Source organism: Solea solea, chromosome 2 (assembly GCF_958295425.1).
Source record: "Solea solea chromosome 2, fSolSol10.1, whole genome shotgun sequence".
Lineage (NCBI taxonomy): Eukaryota > Metazoa > Chordata > Actinopteri > Pleuronectiformes > Soleidae > Solea > Solea solea.
The window spans coordinates 22,681,312-22,696,989 of NC_081135.1; the positions used below are offsets into that span (position 1 = coordinate 22,681,312).

Here is a 15,678-nt window from a genome sequence, read left to right on the forward strand (position 1 = left end):
TACATTAGTGTTCGTTCTTCTTGAGGGAAATGGATCTGAAAGAAAACGGCAGACGTGTACTAACTGTGAGAGCCCATGGGGTTCCTAAGCCTGTTTCCCACTATTCACTTCTTCTGTTCAGCTGATGAGGATATGATGGACCACAGAGACGAGCTGCCTGCAGTTCCACTGAAATAGGTTAAATCAACCTTTGAGTCCAGCCTCTAAATAGCATGGCTTTATTTAACTGCAAATATGTGAACGAATCTTGGAGATTGTGTGTCTGCTGCTGCACAGGGAGCTGAAAGGCAAATCAGTTTGACCTCGGTTGTGCAGACTTGCAGCATTTGGTGCGTGTTGACAGTAGTCTGGTTAGCTGGCTCACCGCATTTTTTTTGTGTCAGGTGTGAACCACTTTATGATCATAATCAAGAATTGTTCAGCGTCTGCCATGAAAGCAGAACATCTTAAAGTCTGATGTGAAAATACTAATTTTCTAGACACTATATTGAGAAAATGTATGTAAAATGAATATAGATGTTGGTGGTACAGAAATATAAATGGGGCACATTCATCACTAAATTGTGACATGGGAAACCACATTCTTGGAAACTGATTATTATACATCTATAAACCAAAGTGTGAGCTGCCTTCATGCAAGCAGGTTGTCCATTAAGTTGGATCAGAGCAAATAAAGAATTGTTATCAGCACTGGCTTTCAGAAACCATGCAAGTCGTCCTCCTGAGTACAGCCATTTGCTTGTGAAGCTTCATGGCTTTGACTCATCTCGCAGTTAACAGACTGGCACAAAAGACACGTCCCATTATCCAGGGAATGCTTCATCTCTTGTTTCACAGTCTCCTGTTTTTTCTTGTGCCCTATTGTCTCAGTCATGTTGGAAGCAGAATGACATGTTTTATTCTTAGATTTGTGGCAATATTGTTGGGGCGGACTGACTGCAACCTTTTAGAGAGTATTTTCACCACACGATGTTCTTCACAATTAAACTGAAGTAAATGTTATCATTCTGCAAGAAAATAGACTTTCCCTTAAAATAAGCTTGACATGACAAACAACTAAGATGAGATATTGGACCGTAAGCTTGTAATCAGTCTTCTTTATCTGTATACATTTTGGACTCATAATGACAGTGGCAGGAAATTATTGCTGTGGAATTATTCACCCCTCATCTATTTCTCATTTACCTTTTACTTGCCCCCTTCCTTGCTACCTGGAAAAATAAAGGAAAGAATATACAGTGAAGACAAATGGGATGCAACCAATGATTCAAATACACATTCGTAATGCTGTACCCATGTTTACCTGTGGAGGGCAGTGTTGCTCTAAGTATTGATAGTTCTCATACAAGTCAAATTGCAGGTCTGATTATTGGAAGCACTTTGCTGCATTACAGTATCCTAATTCCCTCTAAAACTAAATCAAATGGGATTAGTGTTGCTCTTAGGGAAATGTGTAGGTGAACAAAATATTGTTTTTCCTTCACCTAAAGGTGAGACCAAATACAACTGATTGGTTTTATGGCACTGATTTCAAATGCTTCATATGAGATTTAAATCTGTTGCTTATATGCAAGTTTCAATTTGGGGGATTAGATTTTAAAAGGACTTGGATTCAGTTCACAGTCAAAAAAGGATTATTTATTTCTGGATTATTAAGAAAAACAACACCATGTTTTCAACTTTATTTTATTTATTATTAAACATCTAAAATGATGAGGACCACTTCATGCCTTTAATCCATGTTGAGGTCATCCATAATGCCATTATTAATGGTTCTTATAAAAGATTTGCTCTGGACAAAGACTCGCTATTGCTGCTATTAAAAGCAAGTGTGTACACAAGAGATTGCGTGTGCACAGGGGGGCTTCATGTTCCATTCGTTTCACAGCGAACAGGTGTGACCTGACCGAACACTTGCTTGAGGCGATCAAACACTCCTATATATCCACCTGACTTGGCCTGGTTTTATCTCAGTCGGACCATTAGCCTACAGTCAGTTCAAGTCAACTGCTTTCATCCACTGATATACACTGGTTGCTGGTGAGGTGCAACAATGGGCACTGGTATAAACCGAACACTGACGTAAAAAGAGCAGTTTTGGGCCTCTCAAAGCTATTTTGAAAATAACAATAATGTCTTTTGTTTTTGTCTCTTTCAGATCAGCTGTTCCATGTGCTGGCCATGCACATGCGTTTGTACAGCATTGATTCAGCCTATAACCCCTGGACTAAGCTGACTCAGATTACACAAAGCAAAGAGGCGGAGTGAGTTGTTCTCCCTTGAGTACCTTCTTACCAACATTACATCTATATGTCTGTTCATACACTGCACATACTCCCCAGTCTTCAGCCCACCCCCCTCCCAAACATGCAATCAAAGAACCACTTTGTCCTCTCCTAAATGCCTCCTTTTCCCTCCTGCCCCCAAACAGTGTTTCCTCCTCACAAAGACAAGCTAAAAACAGAAAAGAGACCATGCTTGGTTTCCATAGATACTGATAATTGCTGCATCTGGCAAATTTCCGGGCACTCCACAGAAAGGAAAACCACCCTGTCAAATTCTCTGAACAGAAAAGAAACGCACCACACCAACACCATACCAGCTTAGGTCTCGATATTTAAAACCATGCAGTATTGTGCAAAAGTTTGTCAAATACTGTAATCATTGGCATTTGGAATGAAATGATGCGACTTAAAGCTGGTCTTATGTACTAGCAAGCTGTCAATGAGTTTAACTCATGCAACATGTGTGTAATGCTCAAGCATGTCTTGTATAATCCTGACGTAACAGACATTTTTTTTACAGCAGATATATTTTTAAATGAAACAGTAGGACAAACGCAGGTTTTTACCAGTAACATAAATTAGGGTTCCACTCCAGTATTAACAGAGCTGTGTTATTTTTCTGTGTTATTTTTAAACTGCATACATATTTCCTGGGTTTTCTGGGCGTGTTCCAAAAAGTGAAAGAGAAATAATGATCCTCTATTGTCGTTATAGCATTGCTAAAACAACAAATCTAATGGTGGCTTAAGATTTCTGCACACTACTGTAGGTCAAACCAGCAGTGTTTGACTAAAGGCTTTTTAAAATGCATCAGAGCAAAGGTTTTGCTGTGTATTTAGTTATGCCATATACATTTGCTTAACAAATGCATGTCTCGAAAAGACCCACTCCTTATATTCTTTACATAAGCCCCTGTTGCATATTCATATTGTGTGCCTCGACTTCTGTTGACAATTCGACGAGGCTCCAATCACCACTATACTCTTGAAAGGCCTTGGGGGGTTTTGAATGAGAGGAAATGCACTTAAAGTATAATACCTTGCATTTCCAGAGCACTCACTAGTTAATTATATGGTGCGTGGTAGAAAAGCCATAGAAAACAGAGCTTTCAGACCTGCTAAGACTAATGCATATAAACTATACTTACAAGTTATAAAGTCTAAGTGCATTCCTCTTTGGTCATTTGTGCTTTTAAAGGAAAGGCGAAAGCCACGTTATACACATATGAAATATGTAGAGACATCTCTCTTTGTCCTATTTAACTAGGCTGAATTAGGTCGACTGCCTAAGGGCGTCAATGACAGTGTCCCTCCTCAAACCCTGACAAAGTATTTTTAAACTCCAAATGGCTCCTCTGAGAATATTCTATGGCTATGAGCACTTCAGTCGTAACAGGTGTAAAGGCTGTCTTACGGCACTAACAGGGAGGAAAGGTTGTTGAATTAAGTGCTGCAACTACAAGTGTCAACAGAAATGATCTGTGTGTAAAATGGCACGTTCTGACATGCAGTTGGGATTTAAGACAGGGAAAAAAAAAAAGACACTAAAACATGAATGATCTGATTGACTGCTTGGTGTAGGTGACATCAAATGTTATTGTTGTTCACACGTTTATGGTGAAGCCACAACACAAATGCAGTGATGTTTGCAGAGGTTTTAAAATGTGTTGTGGTTAAAGCTTTAAACGACCTTGGTTAACAAGAGGAATGCATTTGATGTGCTATATGTACAACATTCTGTTTGCTGTTGTGACTCATTAAATTTACCCTGGACATTCATTTAGACTTACAACCAAAATATAAAATTTCAGTTACATTTATGTGATGTGATTAGGGCTGAACAATTAATCGAAATTTTGTCGAAATCGCAATACAGCTTACTGCAATTTTCAAGTTGCAGGAGAAGCAATATTTGTTCAAGCCAAAATATAATTTTAGATGAATTATTATTACACATCTTATTCTACAGACTGAAGAGAACATCTTTGTTTCTCACAGAGCTGCACCAATATCACACATTAATTTTAATTTTTTAATGAAAATGAGAATCATGATGTAAAAATAACCATTCCCTCTGATATCGCCAATCATATCACAATCGTCAAAATAAATATAAAAATAATCACAATTAGATATTTTTTCAAAATCATTCAGCCCGAGATGTGATATAAATTGACATGCATTTAATGTGTAAGCAATGTGCAATTCAAGTCAGTTTGCTTAAATGTATATAAAATTAATATTGTCAGTATTTACATTCATTAAAATTTAAAACATGTATTTATCTAAAAGGTTTTGCTTGGTTTGCAGTAGCTTTGATGAAGAGAGACCCGAGGTGCCCATGCTGTTTCGAGATGTCCCGTCCCTCCTGATCATCTTTGTGCTAACGATGCCACAGCCTCTGCGAAAAGGTAGAGTTCCTCCCTCTGTGTCCTGACACTACAAGAGATCAGTGAGCATGTTTTTCAGTGGCTCCTCCACAAGGACAACTCCATTATCTGTGGTAATCAGTGCTGAGTGCAAGAAAGAAGCTTTTCACATCTCTTATCTGTGCTCCGGTTTAGCTGTGATGGTTCAGAAAGACATGACCCTGGCGATGGGAGGGCTACACCTCCTTCGTGTGCCCTCCATCTTTGCCCTTTACAACAAAGCGTGAGATGGAGTGGGGGGGTGGAGAGTTCCCTAAAGACCTGGCCTAACACACTGCAGTCACATTGTTGCAGGAGGCATTTTGCTGATGATTGAATTAAGTTGAACATTGCCATGGACTTCTATTTAAGACAGATTTATTACAAAGAGTTGCTTTAGTTTTTTGAAATCGTTCATGGCTCTTATAACTTGCATCATTACAACAGGTTCAGGTTGTATAGTAAATAAATAATTACAAAAAGCTTAACCATTGCAAAACAACAATTACTAATTTAACACGTGTACATTATAGAAAATAAGTTGTTATTATTATATAAGTATTGGTCTCTTAAGTAACTCAAGCAAATGAAAATAACTAATGCATTTGACATTAACCAGCACACGGTCAGACACAGTTTGAACTCAGTAAGCAAGTAAATTACACTAAACAGTAAGAAATCTATGAAATAAACTACAATCTTATGATAGGAGGGGGAAAATGTTGGTTGGTTATAGACAATTCCAAAATATGTGAAAGTGAACAAATTATTTCATATTTTCCACCAGTGCCGAGATTCTGGTCTACCATTTTGTAAATTCTATCCTGTTGTAATGAAAAGAAATGAAAAGGTCTTACAGGAAGATTTTTTGGCCAAAGGGGGGGGACTGCAGTTTACAAATGCTTTAACTTTTTTCCCATGGTTGGTTATGGTCTCCTAACATATAATATAGGGTAATGTTATATGAAAATATTCATGACACATTTTTGTAGATGTCTATTCTAAGGTGTATCTGTGAAAAACTGATTGAGACTCTTCATTCCCTTCTGAAGGAAAAAAAAGGGGGGTCTCCTTAAAAACTGCTTTACTGCTTTGTTGTTGTGTGGTGTCAACTGTCAGTAACACTTTGCTTGGCAGGAAACAAATCTCACTCTTTGTTGTTCTTTTCAGAACCATACACAAAATATCTTTCAGACTACATTTTCCACCTGAAATGATCTGCTGATTACCCTGCACACTGTTCAGCCAAGCTCTTAATGCAGGGCTGAGGAACCAAACACATTAACTGACTGCGAACATCACTCATCTAGCACTTTTTTTTTCTTATTACTGCTAGAGGGAACTTTCTGGATTCACTCACTCACCATCTCTTTCTTTGCAGAACACTTTACCTGTGTAGTGAGGATGCTGTTCAACCTGCAGTTCACTCAGGCCCTCGCTGCTCTGTCAGCCAAGTTCAGCCCAGAGGAACGACAGGCCTGGAGCACATCTGGAGCACTCAAGAAGGTAGAAATTCAAGTATAAAAATGTAGGACTCTGAAGCAGCCTGATATCTAATTTGCAAACAATTATACAGGTACAAGAGCCTATGTTATAGCATGTTATACAAATATGACACATTGTTTTGTTTTTCAAGATATTTTAAATGAAAACAAACCCTGGAAAAAAAACAAAAAAACAACGCTGGTTCTTTAGTTTAAAGTGTCACTGGTGGGCAGGTAACAAAAAAAGAATGAAGATATTTCTCAACTCAGGAAACTGAGGTTGGGAAGCACAATCTTTCAAAAATACTACCCTTATTCTAGTAACACAAAGCTAAATGCAAATCGGTGAAGTATTCCTTTAAGTAGCATACGTTGTCAACGCGGCTTATATCACCTCGTTGTAGGCACATTGTTTCAATCACTCGATTTATGGATGAGAGGACGAGATGACTTCTGACGCACAGCAAGCTCAAACGCACTAGATATAGATGACTAGCCAACCGTTTACACTTACTAGTCCAACAGTAACAGCCCTCAGTCGAGTATCCCAAAAATGGAAGTTCCACAGTGTGCTAATATTGGCAACGCAGACCTGCTCAGGTATTAAAAGACTTGTCATTCACCCTGTTGTTAGTTGATGTAACATCAAAATAATCTTGGAAACATTATTTGGAGGTTGAAATCCTACCTGGTCCTAAGTGGTCCCTAGTAATATCCTTAGAGTATTAAGATAAAAAAAAAAAGCCCTTCTGAAACAGTTGTGTAAGGAAAAACAATTTGATTTTTGTTCTGTAGTCTGCGCTATTTCAATCCTACCTGGGCATATGCTCAGAAGGTGTTAAATGTACTCTTGTATATGCTGCTTGCTGAACCTGTTGTTTTTTTTAATTGTTTCCTGGAAGCACAGTTCGTCCCTGACTGCATTAAATCATTGTTTGTGACTTGGTATTGAAATGAATTGAGCCCTTTCTGATTTCATTTATATGCTTTCCATCGTCGACTGTATCGATCTTAATTATCTGGAAAAGTGTGATTGCTGGAGAGTGCTGCGTTAATTGCCTATTTGTCATCAGTCTATTAAATCGGTATTAGAGAGTGACTGGCTTAAAAGTCAAAAGACAAATCACTGAAACCTCCCCCCTCTGTGGGGTGATTCCATCCATAATGGAGGTAGGGATTCGTATCTTCCTATTACACTATGATGAACAGTAGTGCGGGCATTCACAGGCTGCCATTAAGATGGATTTCAAATCCACAAGGAGAGCGGCATTCATATTTGATAAAACATTACTGTAATTAAATGTAGAAACAGCCTGACTAAAGCTCAGAGCAGAGAGGAAAGAAATCCCCAGATTTCAAATTCCTCCCCAATAAATCTTTGACAAAGGACAGCAGGCGAGATAAGACTGCTGTTTTATATTCTGTTACCTTCAGCTTGATAAATGCCTGCAGTTTTTCCTCTTTATAAAATGCCAGCCAGACCAGTTGAATTTTCATCAGAGCACACATTCAGTCATGTCTCTACCACTGATGTTATATGGTATGGAAAGAAGTGCTTTCTTTCCCTTATTCAGCATTAGTCATTGTGAATTACATGCGATGCTTGATGAGGACTTGAAAGTCACACATGTAGTGTTCTGATATATGATCCTGTACTTGAAAACTGACAAGAGATTGATCATTACATCTGGACCGTTTTTGTCCTTAGTAAAGGGCAGCTTGATTGTTTGACTAACTTGTGAAGGCCTACATGCTGTCATACATGATCTCAGTCAGACATGCTATGGATCTATTTAACAAAATAGAGACTGAATAAATGACTGGAGAAACACAATTCATGTAGCTCAGATCAAACACCTGTTCTGTCAACTGTCTGTTTAGCCTGATGATCATTCACTGTCTTCTCTGAGTTATTAAGACAACATTTAGGTTTGTGCAAATTTAATCTGTATTAGTTAAAGAGTTTGAATCACTTTGAAAGTCTGCATTTTGCTTTTTCTGCTACAGAATGCTGCAAATGCCGAGAAGTCTTTCGAAGTGCTGCTCAGTCATGCCACCAGTGAGCTCTCCAAGAACAAAAGCATCTACAAGGTGAACACTGAAGAAACCTCAATGGTGAGACACTAAAATGACTGTATAGCACATCCTCCCTCTCTCTCTTTCTCTCTGTCCTGAGAAATGGTGGTCTAGTATCTCTGCTAATCTCCAGGAGAGATGTTCATCACAGTATTGCCATCGAGCTGTTTGTTGGTTATTGATTAAGCACCGCTCTTGTTTCCCTCCCCAGCTGAGCTCAAGTGTGTGGTCCCCACAGTCTATCGAGTTCAGCCTCCAGCAGTTCTGCCTGCCTTTTCTTCGCCTCTCCTGCCTCCTGCAGCATCACCTCTATGGAGATAATCTGACTGGCTGCTTGGTACGTTTATAACATAAATATGTGTCTACCTCACACTACTCTTCTTGTATGTATTCTTGGTTTTAGATACAGTATGACCCCTCTCAAATCTTGACATGGTGAACTCACCAGCTCTTTGATTGTTTTTGTGTTGTCAGGAGGAGGAGGAGTTCTCATGCTTGGCCGTGTGTTTGGGGCTCTTACCCTCGGCCACGCAGCCTTCCAACACTGTGCATAGTGCCTCGTGTCTGGAGTGGACAGTCAGCGCCTTTGAATTGATGTCACAGTGGTGTGCCGAAGTGACAGGGCTCTCTCAGTTGCAGTATGAGCAATCATCGGTACGTGCCTATTTCAGTCTATATAAAAATTGTCCCTCTCTCTCTCCCAGCCACGTATCATCCAGTGAACTGTACCAGTTTAAAGCCGGTATAAATGGGAGTTTTGCATCTGGAAGGACATCCGGCTTAAAAGATCTCTGCCTACTTACATTTGTGGATCACTGAAGAAGCAGGTGATCTGCTATGGCAACCCTAAGAGTAGTGTACTTTACATTAGCTAAAATGTTTCCCACAGAACACTGTATTTATAGTAAAGGTAGTGGACCATTTCATTTGTTTTGTCTGCTCGATTTTACAGAGTTTGGCTTTGAAAATTAACGTTTTAAACACTCTGTATGCTCCTGTTTACTAATCTAAATGCCAGGACTATAAAGCCACACATTTGTTGGTCCTGCAGATATTTCACAATAAAAGCCTTGTTAAAAAAATGGAAACTGGAACAGAAACGCTAGAAAAGCTTTTACTTTTAAGCGGACACGAGACGTGTTGTGTGTGACACATGCGACAGAAAAAGGCACGAGCCCGCTCCTCAGCAGACTCAACAGACCAGAGAGAGACGGTCATCAATATTTACTTTTTAAAAATTGATGATTGTTGAGTGGCTTTTGTAACTTCAAAAAAAGCAGGAATACAAAGAAACTTCAGGGAAATTACTAAAAGGATCCCTCATGATCACAATTAAAATTCAGTCTTAAATACAAAAAATCTTGTGTGTGTAATAAAAAAAAGGAAATTGTTCAGTAAAAACTGGCCTACGTACTGTATATTAAGAAATAGATTGTTTTTATTGCCTCGGCTTGTGAGTCTTTGGGCGCTGTAAAAATTCAAATTGCACATTTTGAACTTGCTGCCTTGTAAATGATTTATGTTACTGAAGTGCTATTGACACTTAGAATTTTAGCTCCAGCCTTGCTTGACAAGGTCCATAGCTGTTGCTGTCTGGTTGTTTCTGCATGAATAACCATGTGTCTTACACCGTCATGATTTAGTACCTCAGTAATCATTTGAGAATACTTGTCTTGCATGTCAATTTATATTGAATTGACGCCATTCTAAAAATAGGGTTATTTATTACAGCATGAGAAAAATCTGTCTCGATAAGTCAGAGGAGTCTTAAGCTTGTTTAAATAGTAAAAGGTATAGTCAGTTGTATATTTCAGGCCTTTATAAAAAACAGTTTGGTGAAGAGTAAAGCTTGTATTGTCCTTACTTTCTTTACTTTCTTTCTTGTCTCCTGAAGACCTTGGTCGTTCAGGATCCTCAGTGGGCAGCCCCTCGCCTTTTGCACCTACCTGACAACTACAATATCATCTTCCAGTACTATCACAGGAAGGCCTGCACTTCCTGCAAAAAGGTGCCAAAAGACCCTGCACTCTGCCTTGTTTGTGGCGCCTTTGTCTGTCTCAAAGGCGGGTGTTGTAAACAGCAGGGTATTTGTGAATGTGTTTTGGTAAGTTTTAAACTTCTTCAGAAGCACATAGGATGTGTAACTCTTGCAAATATGTCAGTTTTTACTAAACTTACTTGTTGCCTGTCATTTGTAGCACTCGCAACACTGTGGCGCAGCCACAGGCATCTTTCTACTGATAAATGCCTCCGTCATCATCATCATCCGTGGACATCGCTTCTGCCTGTGGGGTTCAGTTTACCTCGATGCCCATGGAGAGGAAGACCGTGATTTACGGTATGAAAGAAATCCCATGCAGGCCTCATTTGACGTAATAATAATATGCTGTCACATTATATAGTCAGTACTCGTATACTATGTCCAATTTTCATTTTACGTAATTCTAATTCTCTACAGTACATTTACAAACTATCAGACTAGTAACTATTGGTCGCTTTTTCACTACCCAGTTCCAGCACACACATCATTTTTTTCCATTAGCGATATTACCTAGTACCTTTTTAGTACCTGCTCTGACGAGGTTCTAAGCAGGCTGAGCCGATACTATGTGTGACGTCGACAAACTGCCAGCCACTCATTGGCAGAGAGTGTCGGTCAGAGTCATGAGTGCGACGTCCGACACAAGAATCAAACCGAACAATGCCGGACTGTAGATCAGTTAGAAAGACTTAAAAATCTCAAAGACATGCATTAATCTCCAATATTTTTTCCAGTAATGGAAAACCAAACCAAACATTGCAGAGATGTGGTGTAACTGGGTAGTGGCAAAGCATAATTATGCTATGTTTATTATGTTCACTGACATTTGAAGTGAAAGCACAGCATGTTCAAAACCCTCTTGGTATCTGTCTGGTAGACTTTGGGACAGCTGCTTTTTTATGTTGCAGTGAAAAACACAGCTCTCACTCCTCTTTTCTTCCCTGGCTCTTTCCAGCCGTGGCAAACCTCTCTTCTTATGTGAAGAGAGGTATCGAGTGTTGGAGCAACAGTGGGTTTCACACACCTTTGACCACATCAATAAGCGTTGGGGGCCTCACTATAATGGACTCTAAGATCTTCCAAAGTCCACTGAAACAGCAACCCGAGACGAGGAAGAATCTCTTTTCAGGCTTGTGTGTCTGCCTCCATTAAAATATTTGGGGAGCTCTCAACGTGATGAACACAAACCTACGGAGAGGGTTTTTGCTGCCACAGCCTTGGTTTATGTGAAGTTTGGTGTACAATCACTTGTGTGTGTTTAAGCGATTTATTGTGTGGTTTTCAACAGGGAAAAAACAAAAACAGAATTTGGTCTGATCAAATTTAAAAGCACAAATTTGCCCAAAATTTGAAATACTTTGCCTCATGCTTTTGAAGCGTCTCATTTTTGTTTGGGTTAACAACAACATATATATATATATATATAGATATATATATCTATCTATATATATGTATATACAAAATGAAAATGCTAACCATCCGTGCAAAGTTTGATTGCCTTTTGCAAAATGTATTGATATTAATGCATACCCCCCTTTATTTATCGAAATGTGCTCTGCTGTGCTGGCATGAGTTTCAAGCTCCTGATGAGTGTAGCGATGTTATTGCAATGAGCACTCCGTCTGCGGACATGTGATTCTTGGTATGACAAGTCCACCCATTTAAAAACACACCTAGAGTTTTTTGCAGTCAAGCAAAGGCTCTTTTTATGGGTCTAGTTGCAATCCATCCTCAGGAATTTTTTTTCTTCTCGTTTGATTTTTTTGCTGTTTGAAATACGTTTTAGATATTTAAATAAATGCTGCTGCTCATTGTTCAAATAATTTTAACTTTTGTGAAGATTTCTTTTTTGTTTTTCTAATGTTGTGGTTTGAGTTTACAGTAGATCATGGCTGGGAACTTTGACTCAGACGTACTTTATGTTTAAGGAAGAATGTGGTCACCTCATTATGCTTGCTATGCTTCGTGTAGTCCTGCCCAAGCTGCACTTCTTGTGTCTGGTTGGTTTATGAAGAAGAAGAAGAAGAAACTCTAACGCCAACACTTGGCTGAACTCGCGTCCAGTCAAACTCTCACTGTTCCACAGTATCATGAATTTAAATCGCATTTTTCTAAGTAACACACAGTCACTGCACAGATTTGGAGTTCTGCTGCACTAGCAAAGCTGAACCCACTATGAAAGATGAAATGCTGCATTGGTTCTGTCAACATTTTATTAAAAAAAAACAAAAAAAAAACAACAACCACAAAACAAGCAAAGTTGCTGAAATCCCCTAAATAAAAATGTCAATACCCCTTTTTCTGTGCTGTCGGGGAAAAAAGTCCTTTAATGCTTTTGATTGTTGAGTCAGAACTGCAGCACAGAACATTCTTTGTGATAACGATCCCTTTCTCATGCATCATAGTTGTGATTGATAGTTGCATTCCAACATTACAAGATTATCAAACTTGAGTATCTCTTATACACTGTGCATGGCATCCTTTACGCCACCATTATTTAAGTGTCTTAGCTACTTTTTTTTCACATTATCATATTTTATTTCTGGGAGGAGAGGAAATGTATCCAGTTGTGCCTGCAGAGTTTATTTTCTATTTTATTTAAATTTTTTTGGAGTGATGATCAAATCCCTGATGGTTTTTCTTTTAATGCTGGGCCACATCATGCTTCATCAAGGATTTTTTTTTTAGGAATGAGCTAACACTTGAAACACTTCTTCTGGAATTCATGCATGCTGCTCTTCTGTTTACTGCGTTTTTCCTCTCCTCTTTCTTTTTGCAGTACCCACTTTGTAAATGACCGCAACCGAATAGCCAATGAGTAACGGGGTGGGGTGGGGGTGGGTAAATTGTAACTGAAAGCTCTTGTGTGTTCTCCTTGTATGAATGAAGAGAATACAGTATATTACTGTAGGTGCTGACTCAAGCTTTCTGAGTTTGACCAGAAAGTGTGACTTGGACATTTAATGCAAAATGTAACATATGTGAATAAAATATAAACACACTGATTTGTGTACTTTTTTCCCCCCTTTTGACAGATTTGTTCTGCCTGTTGGTGAATTATAGCATCGTCACCATCTGTGAGCAGTAACACGCTGTATTGTGTGCACTTTTCATAAAGTATGCCACTCAAACTACCTCACATTAACACCCAAACAAACCCATTCATTCAATGGTCATAATAGATAAACATAAATGGTTTAATATGTTTAATTTCCCTCCATAGATGTGTATGAAAACCTTGTATATATATTGTTTAGTTTAAAGGTTATAGAAACATTTTCTTTGCTGTCCCCATTCACATGAAAACAATGTAATCCTTTCTCCTGCTTCCCTCTCTGACAGGCAGTGTGCTAAAAATCTACTACATAACAAAGGTACCACAGTCACCACTGCAAAACACCTGAATTATTCCTTTAAGCTGCTGTTCAACTTTATCCTAATAGTCCAATTCCTTTCCTTTTCACTTTGTGACAGAGTTTGTTTTCTTTGCAGTGTAACTGTGTCAACATTTCATAAACAATGGAGGCCCAGTAAACAGAACGACCAGTGGCTGCACAAAGCCTCTGATTTTCTGCCAATTACACAAAAAGAAAACCAGTCTCTAATCGACCGTAGCAGTGGGAGAATTTTCCCCTGAGCTTTGTGTGGTCATTTCCGAGCATGAAAGTATCTCTGTATAAGGTGAAAAAGGTAAGATCACAGCTTCCGGCTCTCTGGACAACGTGCTCGGGTGTCTGTGATGTGAATAATTCAACTCCTCGCTGAGTAAACGGGGGAAAATCAGTTCGGATATGTTGCCATGGACGGTGAGTTGGGAGTTAAAGCCAGTTAAGTGAGATTAATGTGAAAGTGTCTTACTCAGCAGTGATCAGCTGTTTCCCCTGTTTTGCAGATTTTAGAAATGGAGAGACGGGGGCAGCTAAGTCGAGGTAAGATGCTTTTTTTTCATTTTGATAAGATTCTAGTGCCAAATGTCTTTAATTATTTCACATTGTGAAACATTTCATGCAGTGGTGTTTATTGGCAGGATGAAGCTCTGTTTGGCATTTAATTAAACATACAAATCACCTTTTTATATGATCATTAATAGTCACATTTGAACATTTGACACGTTTGCAGTATATTTCAAATATGCTGTATTATTGTGCAACAATGGTTGTTTATCGACTACTAAAATATTTGTCTACCATTTCAATATTTGATTAATCACTGGTTTCTATGCTTTTCTATGACAGTAAATTGAATATCTTGGATTTTCAACATGGCAACACCGATTCACATTTTTCTGACATTTTATGAACCAATCAAGAAAATAATTGAACAGATCAACTGATAAACAATAAAAGAAAATCATTCATTTCAAGAGCAATGCCTTCGTTTTGGCTCCAGTTTCAGATCATGTTAGACCAACTCATTTACACAAGATCTAATCGGTTACTACACGCCATGATATGCGTCAAAACATTGTATTTGTTGGTCCGTTAACTTAAATGATTGCTGAATTTCAATATGAAATATTCAATCAATATGCAGTCAAACACTAGTTAATTCTCACCAGTTTGGAGTGCTTATTTTGTTCAGATTACACAGAGAAAAAATAGCATTTTGAGCAAAAGTAACATGTGAAACCTTAAATTTCTTTAACCTTTATTCATAACAGTCATTTAGTTTATTTACACAAACCGTAGCATCACATCAGTCACCTTGGAAACAACTATGATTAATGTCTGTAGTGCAGGTTTTCAGACGGCTGACTTAGGGTTGTCTTTTTATTCTATAGACTGATTGAGCTTGAATTAGATGGTGGACATAACGGTGTGGAAGATGAAGACCTTTTAAAGTTTCTGGTGGTGTTAGACTATGGTCATCCAGGGTGATAACAAGGACACAGGGCTTTAGGCGTGACTCGTGGCTACTGGAGGTTTACTGTAAAGCCTCCTCATATCCCCTTAAAAGGGATTATACTTGAGAGTTATTTTTCCTCTCTCTGCAGACTTACCAAAGGGTTTACCAAGTTCCTGAATGCCTTTAACCGACAGGGTGGATTGTGTGAGTTTGATGGAAGCAGAAAATTAGATTACTGACTTTTACTTACATTGTTTCTGTTGAGAAGGATAACGTCACATCATCCAACCCTCCATTATCACAAAACCTTACTTATATCTCTGGATTTACACAAATGATCGTTATTTGTATGTTTAGTTTGGTGTTGTTTGGGTTTTTAGAGCCCCGGAGAAGCGGTGAACAGCAATTTGTTAACAGCAGATCCAGTGTCCTTTTTCAGAATATCGTAAACAAAGAGTAACCTGAGCACTGCCATCGAGGAGCGGGGGTGTCCTGTTTTAAGGCAGCGCATTTGTTTTCTCATCCTTGGTGTTTTTCTTC

The 15,678-nt window shown here is 38.7% G+C and overlaps 2 protein-coding genes across 4 annotated transcripts in view; both read left to right on the forward strand.

Moving 5' to 3' along the window:
* The window catches only part of ubr3 (ubiquitin protein ligase E3 component n-recognin 3), a 41,052-nt gene extending 27,754 nt beyond the window's left edge, over window positions 1-13,298 (forward strand). For 2 of the 3 annotated variants that reach the window (XM_058623347.1, XM_058623349.1), the window contains 9 exons: window positions 2,159-2,264; window positions 4,595-4,695; window positions 6,074-6,198; window positions 8,184-8,291; window positions 8,464-8,589; window positions 8,727-8,906; window positions 10,147-10,356; window positions 10,451-10,590; window positions 11,249-13,298. In XM_058623347.1, coding sequence (XP_058479330.1) covers window positions 2,159-2,264; window positions 4,595-4,695; window positions 6,074-6,198; window positions 8,184-8,291; window positions 8,464-8,589; window positions 8,727-8,906; window positions 10,147-10,356; window positions 10,451-10,590; window positions 11,249-11,366 — 1,214 coding nt within the window. In that variant the 3' untranslated portion in view covers window positions 11,367-13,298. The remainder of the gene's footprint in view (window positions 1-2,158; window positions 2,265-4,594; window positions 4,696-6,073; window positions 6,199-8,183; window positions 8,292-8,463; window positions 8,590-8,726; window positions 8,907-10,146; window positions 10,357-10,450; window positions 10,591-11,248) is intronic. The other variant, XM_058623348.1, reaches the window with a different exon arrangement.
* A 510-nt stretch (window positions 13,299-13,808) lies between these two features.
* The window catches only part of myo3b (myosin IIIB), a 60,264-nt gene continuing 58,394 nt past the window's right edge, over window positions 13,809-15,678 (forward strand). Inside the window, exon 1 of the mRNA XM_058622988.1 lies at window positions 13,809-14,222. The gene's annotated coding sequence lies outside the window, so the exon portion shown is untranslated. The remainder of the gene's footprint in view (window positions 14,223-15,678) is intronic.